This window comes from Salvelinus alpinus, chromosome 2 (genome assembly GCF_045679555.1).
Source record: "Salvelinus alpinus chromosome 2, SLU_Salpinus.1, whole genome shotgun sequence".
NCBI classification, from domain to species: domain Eukaryota; kingdom Metazoa; phylum Chordata; class Actinopteri; order Salmoniformes; family Salmonidae; genus Salvelinus; species Salvelinus alpinus.
Window position 1 is genome coordinate 16857363 of NC_092087.1, and position 19280 is coordinate 16876642.

The 19280-nt window shown below is 43.9% G+C and overlaps 2 protein-coding genes across 4 annotated transcripts; both read left to right on the forward strand.

Annotated features, from left to right (window-relative positions):
• The first annotated feature begins 4179 nt into the window (after positions 1-4179).
• On the forward strand, positions 4180-11465 carry LOC139554995 (protein DDI1 homolog 2-like). Of its 2 annotated transcripts, XM_071368363.1 has the most exons (10): positions 4180-4549; positions 5044-5173; positions 5417-5698; positions 5834-5960; positions 6169-6296; positions 6702-6830; positions 7007-7110; positions 7237-7429; positions 8968-9018; positions 9380-9477. In XM_071368363.1, exons 1-9 carry the CDS (start codon positions 4412-4414, stop codon positions 8976-8978), a joined length of 1242 nt encoding a protein of 413 aa, XP_071224464.1. In that variant the 5' UTR covers positions 4180-4411; the 3' UTR covers positions 8979-9018; positions 9380-9477. The 2 variants fall into 2 exon arrangements, with proteins under 2 accessions (XP_071224464.1, XP_071224455.1); XM_071368354.1 differs by lacking the exon at positions 8968-9018 and having other exon boundaries at positions 4264-4549; positions 9380-11465.
• Positions 11466-14051: 2586 nt separating this feature from the next.
• Positions 14052-18328, forward strand: LOC139554905 (rho guanine nucleotide exchange factor 19). Of its 2 annotated transcripts, none has more exons than XR_011670915.1 (12): positions 14052-14518; positions 14971-15138; positions 15219-15295; positions 15410-15666; positions 15797-15957; positions 16341-16493; positions 16574-16703; positions 16866-16940; positions 17046-17138; positions 17265-17472; positions 17604-17774; positions 17851-18328. XR_011670915.1 is itself a non-coding variant. In XM_071368172.1 (12 exons), the coding sequence occupies exons 1-12, from the start codon at positions 14286-14288 to the stop codon at positions 17933-17935; spliced, it is 1755 nt and encodes a 584-aa protein (XP_071224273.1). In that variant the 5' UTR covers positions 14052-14285; the 3' UTR covers positions 17936-18328. The 2 variants fall into 2 exon arrangements, 1 of the variants encoding a protein (XP_071224273.1); XM_071368172.1 differs by having other exon boundaries at positions 17321-17472.
• The last annotated feature ends 952 nt before the right edge of the window (positions 18329-19280 follow it).

Consider the following 19280-nt stretch of genomic DNA (forward strand, 5'->3'; position numbering starts at 1 on the left):
ATTATATGCAACGCAGGACAAGCTAGTTGACCTAGTAATATCATCAACCATGTGTAGTTAACTAGTGATTATGTATAGATTGATTGTTTTTTTATAAGATAAGTTTAGTGCTAGCTAGCAACTCATTGCAGCCACAATGTCCTTTTGACGCTGCACTCGCGTAACAGGTGGTCAGCCTGCCACGCAGTATCCTCATGGATTGAAATGTAATCGGTCATAATCGGCGTCCAAAAAGGCAGATTACAGATTGTTATGAAAACTTGAAATCGGCCCTAATTAATCGGCCATACCGATTAATTGGTCGACCTCTAGCTTGGACCATTCTAGTTTGTTGGTGATGTGGACACCAAAGAACTTGAAGCTCTCAATCTGCTCCACTACAGACCCGTCGATGAGAATGGGAGCGTGCTCGGTCCTCCTTTTCCTGCAGTCCACAATCATTTCCTTTGTCTTGATCACATTGAGGGAGAGGTTCTTGTCCTGGCACCACACGGCCAGGTCTCTGACCTCCTCCTTATAGGCTGTCTTGTCGTTGTCGGTGATCAGGCTTACCAATGTTATGTCATCGGCAAACTTAATGATGGCGTTGGAGTCGTGCCTGGCTGTGCAGTCATGAGTGAACAGGAAGTACAGGAGGGGACTGAGCACGAACCCCTGAAGGGCCCCTGTGTTGAGGATCAGCGTGGCGGTTGTGTTGTTACCTACCCGTACCACTTGGGGACGGCCCGTCAAGAAGTCCAGGATCCAGTTGCAGAGGGAGGTGTTTAGTCTCAGGGTCCTTAGCTTATTGATGAGCTTTGAGGGCACTATGGTGTTGAACGCTGAGCTGTAGTCAATGAATAGCATTCTCACATAGGTGTTCCTTTTGTCCAGATGGGAAAGGGCAGTGTGGAGTGCAATAGAGATTGCATCATCTGTGGATCTGACTTGGAGTGGGTCTAGGGTTTTTGGGATAATGGTGTTGATATGAGACATGACCAGCCTTTCAAAGCACTTCATGGTTACAGACGTGAGTGCCACAGGTCGGTAGTCATTTAGCAAGGTTACCTTAGTGTTCTTGGGCACAGGGACTATGGTGGTCTGCTTAAAACATGTTGGTATTACAGACTCAGACAGGGAGAGGTTGAAAATGTCATTGAAGACACATGCAAGTTGGTCAGCGCATGCTCGCAGTACACGTCCTGATAATCTGTCTGGCCCTGCGGCCTTGTGAATGTTGACCTGTTTAAAGGTCGTACTCACATTGGCTGCGGAGAGCGTGATCACAGAGTTGTCCGGAACAGCTGGTGCTTTCATGCATTTTTCAGTGTTATTTGCCTCAAAGCGAGCATAGAAGTAGTTTAGCTCGTCTGGTAGGTTCCTATCACTGGGCAGCTCTCGGCTGTGCTTCCCTTTGTAGTCTGTAATGGTTTGCAAGCCCTGCCACATCCGACGAGCATCGGAGCCAGTGTAGTATGATTCAATCTTAGTCCTGTATTGACACTTTGCCTGTTTGATGGTTCGTCGGAGGACATTTCGTCGCAGGATTTCTTATAAGCTTCCGGGTTACAGTCCCGCTCCTTGAAAGCGGCAGCTCTTGTCTTTAGCTCAGTGTGGATGTTGCTTGTAATCCATGGCTTCTGGTTCGGGTATGTACGTACGGTCACTGTGGGGACTATGTCATTGATGCACTTTTTGATGAAGCCAATGACTGATGTGATGTACTGCTCAATGCCATAGGAAGAATCCCGGAACATATTCCAGTCTGTGCTAGCAAAACATTCCTTTAGCTTAGCATCTGTTTCATCTAACCACTTTTTTATTGACCACTGGTGCTTCAAGCTTGAATTTTTGCTTGTATGCAAGATTCAGGAAGATATAATTATGGTCAGATTTACCAAATGGAGGGCGAGGGAGAGCTTTGTACACGTCTCTGTGTGTGAAGCAAAGGTGGTCTAGAGTTTTTATCCCACTGGTTGCACATTTAACATGCTGATAGAGATTTGGTAAAACAGATTTAAATTTCCCTGAGCGTTTTCCTCTTTGCTTATGGAGGAATACAGCTCATTGAGTGTGGTCTTAGTGCCAGCATCGGCATTAAGTACACTGAAATCTTGATGCACCTTTACAATATGGGTCTAATTCTGGTGACATGATGATTGATGCTTGACTACAAAAATATTCTCCATAATAATCTCATCATGTAGAGTAGCCTACCTGCCCAGCCTACCCACACTGTATCTGCGAGCCATTGGCTAGAGTGCATATGCCAAAACCAGAGTAGGCACATTTACTATTTAACGCAACAGTTTTTGTGACAAAACTATTGGTAGAGTTGAAAAGGAGATGGAGACACAGTGAATTTATATTTTTATTCGATACATAAAAACTTAAGCAAAAATGTACATTTTGTGTGATTTCTATACACAACAAGTACGTTTGGTGGAAACACACCACTGGTGGGAAAATGTGCATATTTTTTATGCATATTTTAGAATATTCACATGAAAATCTGCCGCCAATTGATGGAAACCTAGCTATTGGTGGGAAAATGCACATATTTTCTTTATGCGGATTTTAGCTACTAACCAGGTTTCCATCCAACATTTTTTATGTGAGTAAAGTACATGTCCAAATGTCACAAAACAAAATACGCTAGACAAGGTGGGACCTTTATGTGTCTGTAAAATTAATTATGCTAGAAATGTAGGTGGGGACGTTTTTATGCGCAAATATTGATATAATAACCATCATATTGATGTAAACTTGGAGACACTATGATATTGTGTGTGGTCCTCTCACTACATCTCCTCGGGAAAGCATGAGGTTTATTGGGCAACATGTAAAATAAATGAAGATGAACTTCACAGGGCAGTAAAAGTGCAAGGTGATGAGCTTGATGCTCCTTTCCAGTAAATATCAGGGGTCTTATTGTGGTGACATGATGATCGATGCATGGCTGCCATTTGACAAATAAAAATAATCTCACTCTTTTGTCCATAATAATCTCATTGTGCAGGTGGGCTATACCTGGTAGGCTATACCTTTTTATTTTATTTTTTTATTTCACCTTTATTTAACCAGGTAGGCAAGTTGAGAACAAGTTCTCATTTACAATTGCGACCTGGCCAAGATAAAGCAAAGCAGTTCGACACGTACAACAACACAGAGTTACACATGGAGTAAAACAAACATACAGTCAATAATACAGTAGAAAAATAAGTCTATATACAATGTGAGCAAATGAGGTGAGATAAGGGAGGTAAAGGCAAAAAAAAGGCCATGGTGGCGAAGTAAATACAATATAGCAAGTAAAAACACTGGAATGGTAGGTTTGCAGTGGAAGAATGTGCAAAGTAGAGCTAGAAATAATGGGGTGCAAAGGAGCAAAATAAATAAATAAATACAGTAGGGGGAGAGGTAGTTGTTTGGGCTAAATTATAGATGGGCTATGTACAGGTGCAGTAATATGTGAGCTGCTCTGACAGCTGGTGCTTAAAGCTAGTGAGGGAGATAAGTGTTTCCAGTTTTAGAGATTTTTGTAGTTCGTTCCAGTCATTGGCAGCAGAGAACCTGCACCACAGGAGGATGGTGGCACCTTAATTGGGGAGAACACGCTCGTGATAATGGCTGGAGCGGAATTGTGGAATGGTATCAAATACATCAAACACATGGTTTGATGTATTTGCTCTGTTCCAGCCATTATCATGAGCTGTCCTCCCCTCAGCAGCTCTACTGCCCTGCACTGTATCTGCAAGCTGTTGGCTAGAGCGCATATGGGCACAATCACTATATAACATATAATGCTAAAACAGTTGTGAGAAAACCATCAATTGAGTTGAAAATGCAATGGAACCCCATTAAACTTTGTATTTTTTATTAGGTACATGGGAATTTAATCACAAAGGGTATTTTTATGTCCACTACGTCATCACGCACAGCCTTTTATCCGCAACAAGTACATTTGATAAACACATCTCATTACATTTTTATGTGGATTTTAGAATATTCGCATGAAAATCTGTTACCAATTGGATGGACCCCTTAGGTAATGACTGTAAAAAGTGTTGCTCCCGTTTGGTGGGTGTGACTTGAAGTTACGTATTTAAAGAGCAATTGAACGTTCCAGAACGTAAAAACGTAATGCACGCAGCCCTGGTTTAGGATACATAAAATATCCAGAGTACCCATTTAGTAGTATTTGAGGAGACGAAACGTCATACATTTATCTAGGTAGTTAGCGCCCGTGAATATTTGATGTTAGATTATCTTTATTGAGTTTTGTTGAAACAGAAGTTTGCGTGCTCACAACGATACTGAAATTAGCTAACGTTGCTAGTTAGCACGCTAACGTTAGCTAGCTAGTAGTAGTGTCAACAAACTGAGAGTGACTTTACGTTAACGGGTTCAAGTAACTCTGCACAAAAGCGCGATGCTGGTAACCGTTTTCTGCTGCCCCAATGACCATTCGGAAATCACATTTTCACTCGATGTCTCTCCAGAGCTCGAACTCAGAGATTTTGTTGCTCTGTGTGAACTAGAATCAGGAATCCCTGCTGGTGAAATTCAGGTGAACTACTAGCTAGTTAGCTTAGCATAAACGTGTTAGCAGCTAAGTTAGCTAGCTACATCTCATTGTTTATATCAGCTAGTTCATAAAAAAAAACATATAGATATTGTCCTACTTGACAGAACTAGCTACACCTACTGAATTAACAGTCAGAATTAACTTTGTCATTGGTCGCTAGCTAGGTAACGTTAGTTGATTTAACTACTGTCTAATTAGCTAGTTACGCTAGCCATCTTACTAACTAGTAAGTTGAGCTAACATAGCATGTGTCAACAGTCAGAACAGAACAACAACTTCTACTGACTCATGTAACGTTACCTGGCTAGCTGTCCATTGGTTTGCTTGCCACGTTTTGATTAACCACCTAGCTAATAAGTTAAGTTGATTTGGCCACCTGGCAGCATTTTAATTTGTCCTCTTACTTTTCTTCAAGTGTGAAAAGGGAATGCTTCTTATTTTGCATCATTGTTTTTCCTCCTGTGGCCCTTCTTCAGATCACATATGCAGAGCAGCCCCTAAAAGATCTGACCTGTGCTTTAGGGACTTATGGTCTGAAGGATGGCGATGTGGTGGTGCTCAGACAGGTAGAAAGACGGCAACCGCCAGCACAACCAGTCTTCCCAGGTAAAGTTAGTGCCAGTGGGTAAGACAGAACAAGTGAGAAATCTACAGTCTGGCTGCTCTAGTAAGAGTTCAGTCGTAACCCTTCTCTAAAGCGCTTCATTCTGTTGGTTCTATTGTTCCTCAGTCAGTAATGGCTTTCCATTTTAATAGCTCATCCCAAATGTCTACCTGGCATGATGTCACTCAACCCTCAGTCATGCTTACTCTCTCTCCTACCCTCCCGGTCTCCCCTTTCTCCTCCAGGTCTGCCCCGTATTGACTTCAGTTCCATTGCAGTTCCTGGCACCTCTTCTGGTTCCAGTCAACGGTCCACCCGTAGACAGCAGCAACAGGCCCCAACCCCACAGCAGCAGTGCCCTCCACCCCCTGCTGCACCCCCATCCCTACTGGGCTCCACTTCCTCTCCTCCGGGGCTGGATGACCCTGCCTTACTGCAGCAGATGCTCTTGGCCAATCCACACGAACTGTCGCTGCTCAAGGAGCGCAATCCACCATTGGCTGAGGCCCTGTTGAGTGGAGACCTGGGTGAGTAGAAGTGGTGTTAGCGGGATAGCATCAACCCATATCTGAGTTGAATATCTTGTCATTATAACGGCTAATGGGTCTTAAGTGATCAGCTAGGAGCTCTAACCATGTTTCTGACTGCCTCCCTTCCCATAGAGCGTTTCACCAAAGTGCTGTTGGAGCAGCAGCAGGATCGAGCTCGCAGAGAGCAAGAGAGGATCCGGCTTCTGACTGCCGACCCATTTGACATGGAGGCCCAGGCCAAGATAGAAGAGGACATCAGGTACACACACCTAATGTCACACATCCAAGAGGGGAAAGGAAAGGGGTTGGGTTGGAGTCAAAGACGGCTTTAGTCAGGGTCTCTTCTGAAATCAATTAAAAACGTGCTAGTTTACATATTGACTTATGTACACCTAATACACTTAATATTTGAGAGTATTAAGTGTACATGTGCTTCAATACATAATCACACACAATTTGTACTTCAGGCAGCACAATGTTGAGGAAAACATGACCATTGCGATGGAGGAGGCCCCCGAGAGCTTTGGCCAGGTGGTTATGCTCTACATCGACTGTATAGTGAACGGGTACCATGTGAAAGCTTTTGTTGACTCAGGTATTGTATCCTATAATTTTCTCCCCCAGTGCAAAAGCATAAGCATTTTTGACTAGGGCAGTAGGGAGACTCTTCAGTTCAGGGTTTGTCTGTTTTGTGGTGTCCAGTATAGTGTGTCTTGGCTAGTTTTGACATGGCTTTGCTCTCATGATGCTATATCCACTAGTATTCAGTGTGTCTTGGCTAGTTTTTTACTTCGCTTTCCACCTGCATATATTCTCTCTACACCACTTCTGACATCTCTTGATTTTAAAAAATGTCTTCCAACTTGCTTGCCTGTACTTCATACACCCCCCCCCCCCATCTGTTCTTCCCTTCCCTACTTGTCCTGTATCTATCCCCCCTTCATTGTCTTTATTCTGCTCCTCTCACCCTCTCTCCCATTGTCTGCTTCCCCTCTTCCAGGGGCCCAGATGACCATCATGAGTCAGGCGTGTGCTAAGCGCTGTAACATCATGCGCCTGGTGGACCGACGCTGGGCCGGCATCGCCAAGGGAGTGGGCACCCAGAAGATCATTGGCAGAGTCCACTTGGGTGGGTATCAATCATGTCTCAGAGATCCGCTTTCTTAAGGATGCGCAACATTGTGTTCCTGTAGACTAGACGCTCATGAGATGTTTTCCTTGTTTTATCAAATTTGTCGAAAGCAAAGATATCCAAACCTGAAAGCAAGTGTTGGTGGTATCATCTGTGTGTATTTCCCTACCCAGCTCAGGTCCAGATAGAAGGGGACTTCCTGCCTTGCTCCTTTTCCATCTTGGAGGACCAGCCTATGGATATGTTGCTTGGACTGGACATGCTCAAGAGACATCAGGTCAGATACCTGTCCCTCCAAATCCATGCACACTAACTACCACACAATGACATCCTTTGGAAAAGTAGGTCTTTAAAAATACCCCTGTGTGTAAATGGCTGTTCTCTCTATATCCTGCTACTTCAGTGTTCTATTGACCTGAAGAAGAACACGCTACTGATCGGGACGACGGGCACTGAGACCCGCTTTCTGCCCGAGGCAGAGCTGCCAGAGTGTGCACGACTGGCGTACGGGCCGGAGGGCCGAGAGGACGCCCAGCCAGACGAGATCGCAGACAGAGAGCTGGCGGAGGCACTTCAGAGATCTGTTCAGGAGAGCGGTAAGGAACACGGTCTGGGAGAGAGGGCTATGGGGATTCCTCAGCTCTCTGTCTGCACACTAAAGCAGTGGAGAGTTTTGCAGCACAGCAGAGACATGACCCAGAAGCACTTTTGCATGGGTCTTTTTTTAGCTGCTTTACTCCTGAGCCCTGTTTCTGTACTCATCTGCCTTCTCAGTCACATGATCACTGCATTTCATCACCTCAGCAAATGAAAAATAAGCTTTATAATCAGCAGGGTTCTTGCTGTCATGAAAGTCCTTAGTCTTAGAGTTTTAAAATTGTGTTTTCCAGGCCCCGAATAGTTTCATGGTAATTTATTTAAACGTTTTTGTTTTATGTAATTTATTTAGGCACAGTTCTTAAATATTTTATCAATCAAATACATATCAGCCAGGATTGTCTGTGTTTGCGCGCATCACCTGCATATTTATTTATTTCACCTTTTATTTAACCAGGTAGGCTAGTTAAGAACAAGTTCTCATTTACAACTGCGACCTGGCCAAGATAAAGCAAAGCAGTTCGACACAAACAACAATGGAGTTACACATGGAATAAACAAACATACAGTAGAAAAAGTCTATATACAGTGTGTGCAAATGAGGTAAGATAAGGGAGCTAAGGCAATAAATAGGCCATGGTGGCAAAGTAATTACAATATACCAATTAAACACTGGAGTGATAGATGTGCAGAAGATGAATGTGCAAGTAGAGATACTGGGTTGCAAAGGAGCAAAATAAATAAATACAGTATGGGGATGAATTAGTTGGATGGGCTGTTTACATATGTGCGAGATGAGTGGGCCGTTGCTCAAGGAGAGGGAGACTGTCGGACATTGTAGCAGCAGGTATGCCTATGTAGTCTACCATATGATAGAGAAGAGACCAATAACTAGGTGGCCAATTAAAAACATATCTTGTACCCTCAAGTTAATTGTTTAGCTACACTGAACAAAAATATATATGCAACAATTTTGTGCCCTGCACAACAACAGGTGACGGTACATGGGATCAGTGAGCAGTCGCCCAGTGTCCACATTGTTGGTCATCCAATTGTTAATCATGGAAATCTGGTTAGAAGTCATGGAGAAGTTATGAAATTCCGTCTGTTGAAATGTGTATGAACCCTGAATTTGACTAGATATGAAATTAGGCTAAGGCCCAATTTTGGGTTCTTATTAAGTCTAGTTACAGTAGTGTTTTAAAAGTATTGGGAGGTTGCAGCGACGAGACAATTGGATATCATAAAATTGTGGAGAAAAGGGGCGTTAAAAATAAAATAAGTATGAATTTAAAAAAACGTCTTGGAAGTTTGGTTCTGTAAATGCATTTGATTTAAAAGTTCTCTAAGTTCAAAATGCACAAGTCCCTCTGCGGCCCAATTTGGATCTGGAGTCATAGGTGAAATAAAGTTGTCTTGGCTGACTCTCTTCACCACTAGGTGAACAGTCTGACAGTGTGGCGCATGCTTTGTGTGTGAGTGCTAACGCTCTGCGTCCCTTTGCATGATGTGTGGTGTGTGGCCTAACCATGAGCAGGACAGCACTGATGCATTTGGAGAGACAGCTGGAGTCAACCCTATCAACCAGGTACTGCAAACTTACAGAGAATCAATGCCACGGTCATCACCCATATTCTTTTTGGGGATTTTGTAACAAAATCAGTTTTGCTTGTTGAAAAACCAATGATAAAGATTGGTATGATAATATATATATTTTTTGTTGATATATATATATATTAGTCAATTGTATTTACCATGTTTTCCCACTTATTTTAAAAAGTAGAAGATGCAATCACTAAGGTTCATGTTTGTTCATGCATTTCATGTTTAATTTCAGAAGCTGGCATGAACAAAAACGATGCATGTTGTGTGCATGAGTGTTTTGGTCCGTAGCGTGTTTCAATTGTTGTACAGTACTGTTTAACTCTCGAACTGATCTCTACCATCAGACACTGCAGATGGACAAACTACCTCACCGGAATCCCCACCATTCCCAACGCCCAAACCCCTGAACAATATGCCCCTGTCCCCTTCCCCCGGCCATCCCCGGAGCCTTTTCCTGGACCGCTCCCAGTCTGCTCCAGCCTACATGCGCCAGGCTGGGGCCCCAACACCAGGACCGAGCCAGAGCCAAACAGAGCCTGGCTTCCAGGGTCTCCCCATCCCTGGACCCTCATCCCAGGCCCAGAACACAGCACCTACAGCCCAACAGTCTCCTCTCTCAGGCCCCAGCCCTACCAACCCCACCCAGCCCCTCCTTTCCACCATCACCACTCCCCCGGCTCTGTCCACGTGCTCCCTTCCTGCAGACAAGATGGTGACTGGGACTCCCACCTTGGGAGGTTCAGCCAGTCAGATCCCTTCAGCCACAAAGATTGGGTGTGCCTCTGAGAAGGCAGGGAACAGCTCAGTGTTCCCCCACCCAGAGGAAAGCCTTACCACTCAGCCCATGGAGCAGGAGGAGGACATGTCAGACACCATTACAGATCACTGGACCTGTCTGAGTTCCCCACGTCAGCAGAGTGAAGGGGGTTCCCAATATCCCCACCAGCCCGTCTCTAATCCCCCATCACTCACACTAGAACCCTGTCCTTTTGGATCCACCTCTACAGAGATCAAGTCTCCCCCTGCCTCCTCCCAGAACACTGTGCCATCAGAGAGGGACCAGCCAGAGGGGAAGCGCTGTTCCTACTCAGACCAGATCCCATCTCTGGCCCAGGCACTGCTGGAGCTCCATGAGCTGCTGGTGTCTAACAGCCGTAGCCTGTCCCCTCAGGACCGCAGTGCCTCCTGCTCCCCCTCACACAGACAGAACGCTGACGGACTGGACGACAACCCCACCGTAGAGCCCCGAGTCCTGACACCTGAAAACACCACCCAACCCTCCCCCTCTACTGCCATTACAGCTGGTGCAGAACCATGTGATGCCAAAGCCAACCATCCTGCTGCTGTGTCTAACAGAGGACCTCCTCCTGACTGTGTCCTGCCAGGCTCCTCTGAGCAGAGCCTGGAGACCAGGACCGAGGCTGAACCAGGAGAGGGACACGGGGAACCAGAACCACAGTGTCCAAAGAGCTCCTGGTGGGAAAGGAGGGCAGATGGGTATGGGCTAGATAACAGTAAAAGCAAAGGGACTGTGTCTAAAGCCAAAGGCCCCTCTTCACTTCAAGCAGACCTGGTGTTCAGGGAGCCCCCTGAGGGGCAGCAGGGGAGGGGTGTGGCAGACGGGAGAGCCTCTGGCAATGACAACCCAAACACACTCAACCTCCAACCTGACACAACACAGCAGAGCCCCCTGTCCATGGCTGCTGGCTCACCTGGGGAGGAGTCTGGCGTTTCGCCCCGCACTTCACCTCTTCCTCAGGCCCCGAACCACCCCTCCTCCTCAGCCGCTCTCATGTCTGCTCCACGTCTCTTTACCGATGATCACATCCAAAGGATCCAGGCAGCTGGCTTCTCTGCCAGGGAGGCTGCGGAGGCACTGGAACAGGCCCAGGGCAGTGTGGAGCTGGCTCTGCTGGCACTACTGGCCCGCAAGATCACTGTGCCCACCTAGACACTCACAACATTGCAATCATGTAAGAGTCCTAGCCTCTGTCAACATGGGTTTTATTTGTGCTCTTTTCTTATTGTTGATGGTGACATCTGAATTCCCTGGCCTCACATGCTGAAGGGGAAATGCTGTCAGTCTCTTGGTTTCTCACAGACCATACAACCAACTGTTATTTGTTCCTAGATTTAGCCGATATGATCTGAGGTGTGTGTGTGTGCAGCAGTTGGTGGTGCCTCAGAAGAAACCTGTTTTTATGTATTTTATAGATGAGATTTAGTAGATTGATTTCCTTCACCCCCCCCCCCCCAACTCCATATATACATATTTCATTATAAACACTATTGAATTGCCCCAATGATTTAGGTTAATGTTTACAGTTGTGTGTGTGAAATATCATTTTATAAAGGGCTGAAGATTAGTTAAAATGTCAGGTTTGTGAGGAGTGTCATTGATGCGCCAAACAATTAAATGGTTTTAAAATAATGTTAGATTTTTTTTTTTAACTCATCTCAGATTCTGCTAATAAAACCCACCATACCGTCAACTTATTGCACTGGACATAGCTCCATTTTAAGAAGCATTGCTAACTGGTGTTCTTTGCCTTCTTCTGCCAATGTTATCATGTTGTAATATGACATTCAGTCAAGTAATTATTGCCAATCCTGAGGAACTTGATGGTGGTTTTAATTTTTAAACGTCTTGCACGAAGAAGAAAAAAATCAAGCAGCACTATTTTTCAAATGACCCTTTTATTTTCCTCATTCCTTGGATTTATAGAGGAACGTCAAAATAGATGAGGACATATTCAGCAAAGTTATAAGCCACACGTTGGAATTTTTCTGAAAAATGTCAGTGTGTGATTGTGAAGGATAAAGAGGTCTTCAAATATAACAGCACGTGTAATGGGGATGTCTGGAAATGTGGTTTCTAAGTTATAGAAGGGTTTTGGAGTTTCCTGTTCAGTTTACCTTGGTTTGTTTCAGATATCTATCATGCATTAGAATTACTCCATCCCCCATCAACTGGTAATCTCTCCCACAGTCCAAGTCTACCCTATCCAGCTGACTGATTTATTTGCTCAGTCATTCATGTAACCATTATATATTTAAATTGTATTATTTGGGTCATATTCATATACCAACAACATCGAGGCAAGTTCAATTATTTAGTTATCTTGTACTCCATTTTAAACTGTATGGTAAAACTGGTTCTTTCTATTGTATGTGTGGGGTTTGGGATATTTCTAGGGAATGGGTGTTAAGGATTGTAATTAAAGCTATGTTTTTCTAATCTGTCTTTTATTCCTTGCTCTTATAGTTGCTTTAGCATAATATGCAAACATATTTGTGTGTATGTATATATTAGTGGAGTAAAAGAACATGTTTTATGGCAGCTCTATCCTTAAGGCCAATTTCTGCTTGCTCCGACAATGCGATCCAGAGGCCAAATCGACCGCCGTACTGCATTGACGTGCCCCTCCCAAATGTTGTACCAATAAGGAGGGCGCCGTATAGTTCTGCATAGACAGGATTGTTTGATGGTAGGTGGGGGCGGGAGATCCTGTATAAACACTCACTCACTTCCTTGACAGCAGCTCTGCTCCTTGAAGCGCAACAAGTATGAATACCTTGACTGCGGCAGAGGCCGTATCACAGTAAATGCTGTACGGAAACTGCAGACGTGGCTTGACCATTGTCGTGGTAATTTCCTGTATTACTCAATAAAGAGAGAGAGAGAGCCAACCACACACGTCAGAGTTAAATTATATATTCCATCTTTAATATATATACAAGCTTCATCAAAGTCCTTTTTTGACTCTCAGATCAATTCAGTGTCTATAAATGAATTCTCAGAGTGCTTACAAAACAATTCTTAGTTTCATTTATAGCCAAGATACACCCCTCTCAACTTACAAAGAATCCTTTACCCGAAAGAGGAGTATCCTATCGCTAGACAGCATCAGCTATAAATCATCGTTCAGTTTGATCTCCCAAGACAAGGTTTAAATCTCATGCTTGGTACTTCACTGTCTACCAACCATTACCTCATCCAATGGCATATATCAATTGTCATTTCTAGATATTCCCAAACCTGGACAAACTCAAAATCAGACAGTGAGCCCCTTAGGTCAAATACTAGGTCAAGATAAGGGCAACCTCAGAGGGGACATACAATGGTTCCAAACACGGCCAAACTCCTTCCCCCTATGAGAAAAGTAGGGAGTGACTGGCGTACAGACATTGTATGAGATAACTAACTGGTTCACCAATTAATAACTCCACCCCGTCACATGGTTTAATATATACATTGACATATGAAGACAAGCCTGACCTCTCCCCTCTCTGGCCCCATTCTAATGACAAGTATCTCACAAGCATATGATGAAAATAACATCTTATCTATCTATGTTACTTAGCTAAATCTGATTCTGCCACGACACCATGCAGAGCCTTTAAGGGTAAACTGATTATTAATGTCCAGAAGTGTCATGAACAGGGAAATTAAATGGGGGCCGACGGCATCACATGTAGACTTTGATTTGATAGACTGTGTTTACACAGGCACCCCAATTCTGATCTTTTGCCCAATTATTGGCAAAAGATCTGATTGGCCAAAAGACTAATTAGGGGGAAAATATCAGAATTGGGCTGCCTGGGTAAATGCTACCTTAAGAGGCTTGTGCACAGTAGGCACAGGATAGTAGGTATGAAAAGTGCTGCTGACCTAACTTTCATTGCAGCACAGAATAATTTATTTTGTCATCTATCCCTGAATTGCACTGATGTAGCCTCATTTAATGACATAGTGTTAGGCTGCGTTTACACGGGCAACCCAATTCTATCCTTTTGTCCAATTAATGGCAAAATATCTGATCTGATGGGTCAAAAGACCAATCAAGTGGCCAAAGATCAGAATAAGGCTGTCTGTGTAAATGAAGCCGTAGTGACACAATTGTCTGTAGCAAGCAATTCAATGGTGGCAGAAGCGCAGTCCAGGATTTATTCATACTAGCAACAATGACCAGTGTGACAGAACCCACATAATGCACACCTGTAACTAGTTGCTTTGGGATTGTTAGGGTGATAATGCCCAGCTGAAACCAATAAACTGGAACATCCTGTGTTGAAGCAGGTTCATGGTAGGCTTAGACTACCTTTTAACATTTGTGATTGTACCTTGATTTGTTTTCACCCTCCAACTCAAACTGTTACCACTGCATAGTATGACTCTGTACAGGTGTTTTTGAGTCCAACAATACACTAACTATCAGAATCTGTCCACCGATTGATTACTAGAGCACAATGGCTCAGCTGCCTGACTTGGTAGTTCACTTAAGGAGTGAGTCATTTCACCACACATATCCTTGCGTGGGGATTTTGGACCACCTTGAGACTGATCTTATGGAACAGATGCCATCATCGGTAGAGTGCTCAGACCAACCTGGTGGGACTGAGGAGAGTAACAGGTCAGGGATGAGTGGAAACACTGTAGGTGGTGTGACAGAAGATCAGAACCAACTGGAGGATCTCTTTGGGTATGTGACTATTTTACACTGGTGTAAAAAGTACTTGATTGTCATACTTGAGTAAAAGTAAATGCTATACATCAGATTCCTTATTAATTAAACCAGACAGCAAGATGTATTTATTTACCGACAGCCAGGGGCACACAGACATTTACAAATACTGTATTTGTGTTTAGTGAGTCAGCCAGATCAGAGGTGTTAGGGATAACAACGCTTTATATTGGTAGAAGCGTGAATTGGACCACTGTTGTCCTACCTGTGCATTTGAAATGTAACGATTACTTTTGGGTATCAGGGTAAATGTATGGGAGTAAAGTACATATTCTTAAGGAATGTAGTGGAGTGAAGTACAGACCCCCCCCAAAACAAAAAAATACTTAAGTACTGTACCCCACTTAAGTTCTTATTCTTCAAATCATGACTGTCCTGTAACTAATGTAATGCCTTAAAATTTTCCTTAGTTCTGGAGGCATAGCAGTAACTCTCATGTCTGTGGCCTCTTTACATTCATGGAGTCTTGGAGGCCAAGTGCAGCGATCTGTGCCCAAGTTATTTTCTGTTCCAGGGCAGGATGACAGGGAGGCTACAGCCTCTCCATTATCACTCTATAAGGATGATGACGACGAAGGGTGAGTGTGCAGAGGCTTTAATTTATTTTCTTTTGCAGGTTTTGTATTCTAGATTAAAAGTCCCTGTCTTCTTCCTGTAGGGCAGCAGATGCCAATAAAGAGGAAACTCAAGACCTCACTTTGAAGGAATTGTTTGAGTCTAAGTACACTCATGTTTGTAAGTTTCTCTCAATTGTGTACTTTTTAGGGATAATTGACCCCACATATTTAGTCTCAATCTCCAGTTGTCTAAGTGCATTGATAAAGTGTAATATTTGCCTCCTTTCTCCAGTTCCTCTGTATCAGTACTACTGCCTGCAATCTGTAAAAGCTGACCTAAACAGGATAAACAACAACAGTCTGTCTGAGCTGGTGACCGCCCAGTGTCTACCTGGCCTACAGTCCCCACCTGTCTTCCGCGTGGTCACCTCTCCCCCACCACTGTCTCCTCTCACAGTAAACCCATGCAGCTTTTGGCAGGACTTGTCTGAGGTGAAGGAGAGTGGCCTACTTAAAATACTCTCCCTCGGCGAGATCCGTCTGCAGGAGGTGGGTGGGTAGTACCAAGAATGTTTTCTGCTGTGTTTGGTGTTTGTCATTCCATACAATAGTGAACATCTCTGGTATGACTTGAAGTGTAGTGAGGAATAGAGATGAAGTGATCTGTTTTGCTCTGAAGGCTATGTTTGAGATGATTGGTTCTGAGGCCTCCTACCTGAGAAGCCTGGGGGTAGCTGTGAATCACTTCTTTGCATCGAAGACACTGAAACAGACCCTCCATCGCATGGAGCATCACATTCTGTTTTCCAACCTGCGCAGTGTGATGGCAGCCAGTGAGGGGTAAGGACTGCCAATGGAGTAGTCTTTACATGACTGACCAGACTGGCATTTGTTTTTTGTCATATAGGTGCAGTGAAATGTGGTATTTTACAGGGTCAGTCATAGTATGTCTCCCCTGGAGCAAATTAGGGTTAAGTGCCTTGGACAATTACATATTTGTCAGCTTGGGTATTCCAACAGCGACCTTTCAGTCACTGGCCCAACACTCTAACGGCTAGGCTACCTGCTGCCCTTGGGGTGTGTCTTTGGGTCACTGTTGTTGAAAGACAGTCTTGCTAAAATGACAGGACTAAAATCCTCAGTCTCCATTTTTGTTTATTTGACATTCCATACCAACTTGTGTGTTATGAGGCTTCAGGCTGTGACTGCTCTGGTACCTACAGGTTTCTGCTGGACCTGGAGGTGCGTCTGGGGGAGAGTGTGGTGATCTCTCAGGTTGGCGACATTGTGCTGCGTCACTGCCTCATGTTCCGATCGCTCTACGTGCCATATGTGACCAACATGATGTACCAGGACGCCCTGGTCACGCTACTGCTGTGGGTTTTCCCCTCATTATGCTTCTGTTACTGTCTTGTCTTCATTTTTACTTCAGTCTTGCTCTTTCCCCTATTCCCAGGCAGGAGAACCGAGAGTTTCTGTTAGCAGTGAAGAAACTGGAGAGTGATCCAATATGTCGGCGACAGACCCTGAAATACTTCCTAGTCCTCCCCTTCCAGAGGATCACACGTCTGAAGATCATCATGGAGGTAGGCAGGCCTCAGATGTAAGTCTACAGGGGGAGAGCAGTATTGGGTGGTGTCCCTTGACTGATTAGGGTTCGGTATACAGGATTCCATGCAACAGACTTCATGCTTGTGGAGGTTAATGCTGGTGGAGGTTAATGCTGGGACTTTCTATGGTCATTGCAGAGCATCCTGAAGCTGACCGGGCAAGACTCTAAATCGATCCCTTGTCTGAAACAGGCCATTGAAGCCATACACAAGGTAGAGGTCACTATTTACACAATTGAATAAAGCTTTGGTTTTGGGTTTAATTGTTGACTGGTTAGGCTACAACACTGCTATTTTTATCTCCTCCAATGAGACCAGATAGTGATGGAGTGTGATGGGGGGGTTCAGCGGATGAAGCAGATTGAGAAACTGGTGTACCTGGACAAGCACATGGATTTCGTCAATGTTAAGGTCTGACATCATTGCAGTCTCATTATTTCAGTAACTCTTGTGTTAGTTACTACATCGTTGTATCCCTTCTATTTTAACAAGGTCACAATCACAACAGCCTGCTTTTTCTCCCTGTTTAACCTATAGGTGGCAGTGGTGCCTCAACATTGCGATTCACCATTTACCTCATTGTTTCTCTCCAGTCCATTCCTCTGATCACAAGTGTCCGCTTTCTGGTGCATGAAGGCCCCTTGAGACAGCTCACTCCAGAGGGCTACGTGCCAGGATCCAGGATTTCCTACATGGATGTTTACCTGCACCTTTTCAATGACCTGTTGCTCATCTCATTGAAAAAGTATGCTTCCACATCTTCATACATGCATCTATGAACAATATTTCCAAGTACTGTGCTTGTTAAATACAAAGTACCACTTTCTCTTTGTATTCCTGTCACCCAACTTCCCTTTGGTCTTCTCAAACCATCAGAGAGATGCGTTTCAGAGTGCTGGATCATGCGGTGTTCCCCACCCACGTGCACACTGAGCAGCTGAAAACAGAGGCCCTTGGTCTGCCCCTAGAGTCCTTCGTGCTGCGCCTCTCCCAGAACCACACTGGGCATGCCACTGCTTTCATACTCGCCCCACATACCACTACCAGGTAAGAAGTTGGTTAGAAATGCCTTTGTCCCCTCACATCTAATTCACACAATGACTCCATATGCATGTGTTTACAGGTCAGACAAAGACGCCTGGATGAAAGCGCTGTCCTCTGTCAGTGGGGACATGTATGAAGGACCTGTGAAGTACTGTACTGTATAGAGTTTCTGATGTGTTATTAGTCAATGGTTCTCTGGAATAGCAGCAGTTTTAGTTGCCTGTCAGTGTTACTGTATTGGGAAAAGTAAGTTTGTTTTTTAGACACGTTTCAGCTTCTGATATTGTGCAATTTGATGCGACAGTTTTAATTTGTTACTGGATTACATGTACTTGCATCTTATTCACTTTGTGTATATTTGGCACTTAGTTTTCCTATATTTGCACTTTTTGGGGGGGTTGTATAGCACTATATTGGTTATTTTCGATGGACAGCTCTTGTTCGTACATGGATGACTTGGACAGATTAGTTACCAGCTCACAATTAGTTTAGGAAACTTCAGTTTTAAATTTTTATGTGAATTTTATGCATGATAAATAAAGTGTCATATTTTAAAATGTCCCTGTTGAACCCTTTTCCTGCTGAAATCGCTTGTACGTTTCTATAGTTACATTTTGAGCAGCATGGTTATAACTATAACGCCCTCAGTACAGAATAAATGTCAGTTAGCGTGGCAATGCCTGAATTAGCAGGTAGCTAATGTGAACATTACAATTGGAGCATGCTAAGCTAACCCACTCTTACAGCAATAAAATACAGAAGCTCATTCCAGGTTTCCCCCAATGGCTAACAGGTACAGTTAAAGTCGGCAGTTTACATACACTTAGAATTGGAGTCATTAACTCGTTTTTCTACCACTCCACAAATTTCTTCACAAACGATTGTTTTGGCAAGTCGGTTAGGACATCTACTTTGTGCATGACACAAGTAATTTTTCCAACAATTGTTTAGACAGAGAATTTCACTTTTAATTCACTATCACAATTCCAGTGGGTCAAGTTTACATACACTAAGTTGACTGTGCATTTAACAGCTTGGAAAATTCCAGAAAATGATTTCATGGCTTTAGAAGCTTCTGATTCAAATGATGTCAATTAGCTTATTGGAGGTATACCTGTGGATGTATTTCAAGGCTTACCTTCAAACTCAGTGCCTCTTTGCTTGACATCACAGGGAAATCAAAAGACCTCTGAAAAAAATAGTAGACCTCCACAAATCTGGTTCATCCTTGGGACTAGTGCACTTCACAAAATAGATGGCATGAGGAGGGAAAATTGTGGATATATTGAAGCAATATCTCAAGACCTCAGTCACTAAGTTAAAGCTTGGTCACAAATGCGTCTTCCAAATGGACAATGACCCCAAGCATACTTCCAAAGTTGTGGCAAAATGGCTTAAGGACAAAGTCAAGGTATTGGAGTGGCCATCACAAAGCCCTAACCTCAATCCTATAGAAAATGTGGGCAGAACTGGAAAAGCGTGTGAGCAAGGAGGCCGACAAACCTGACT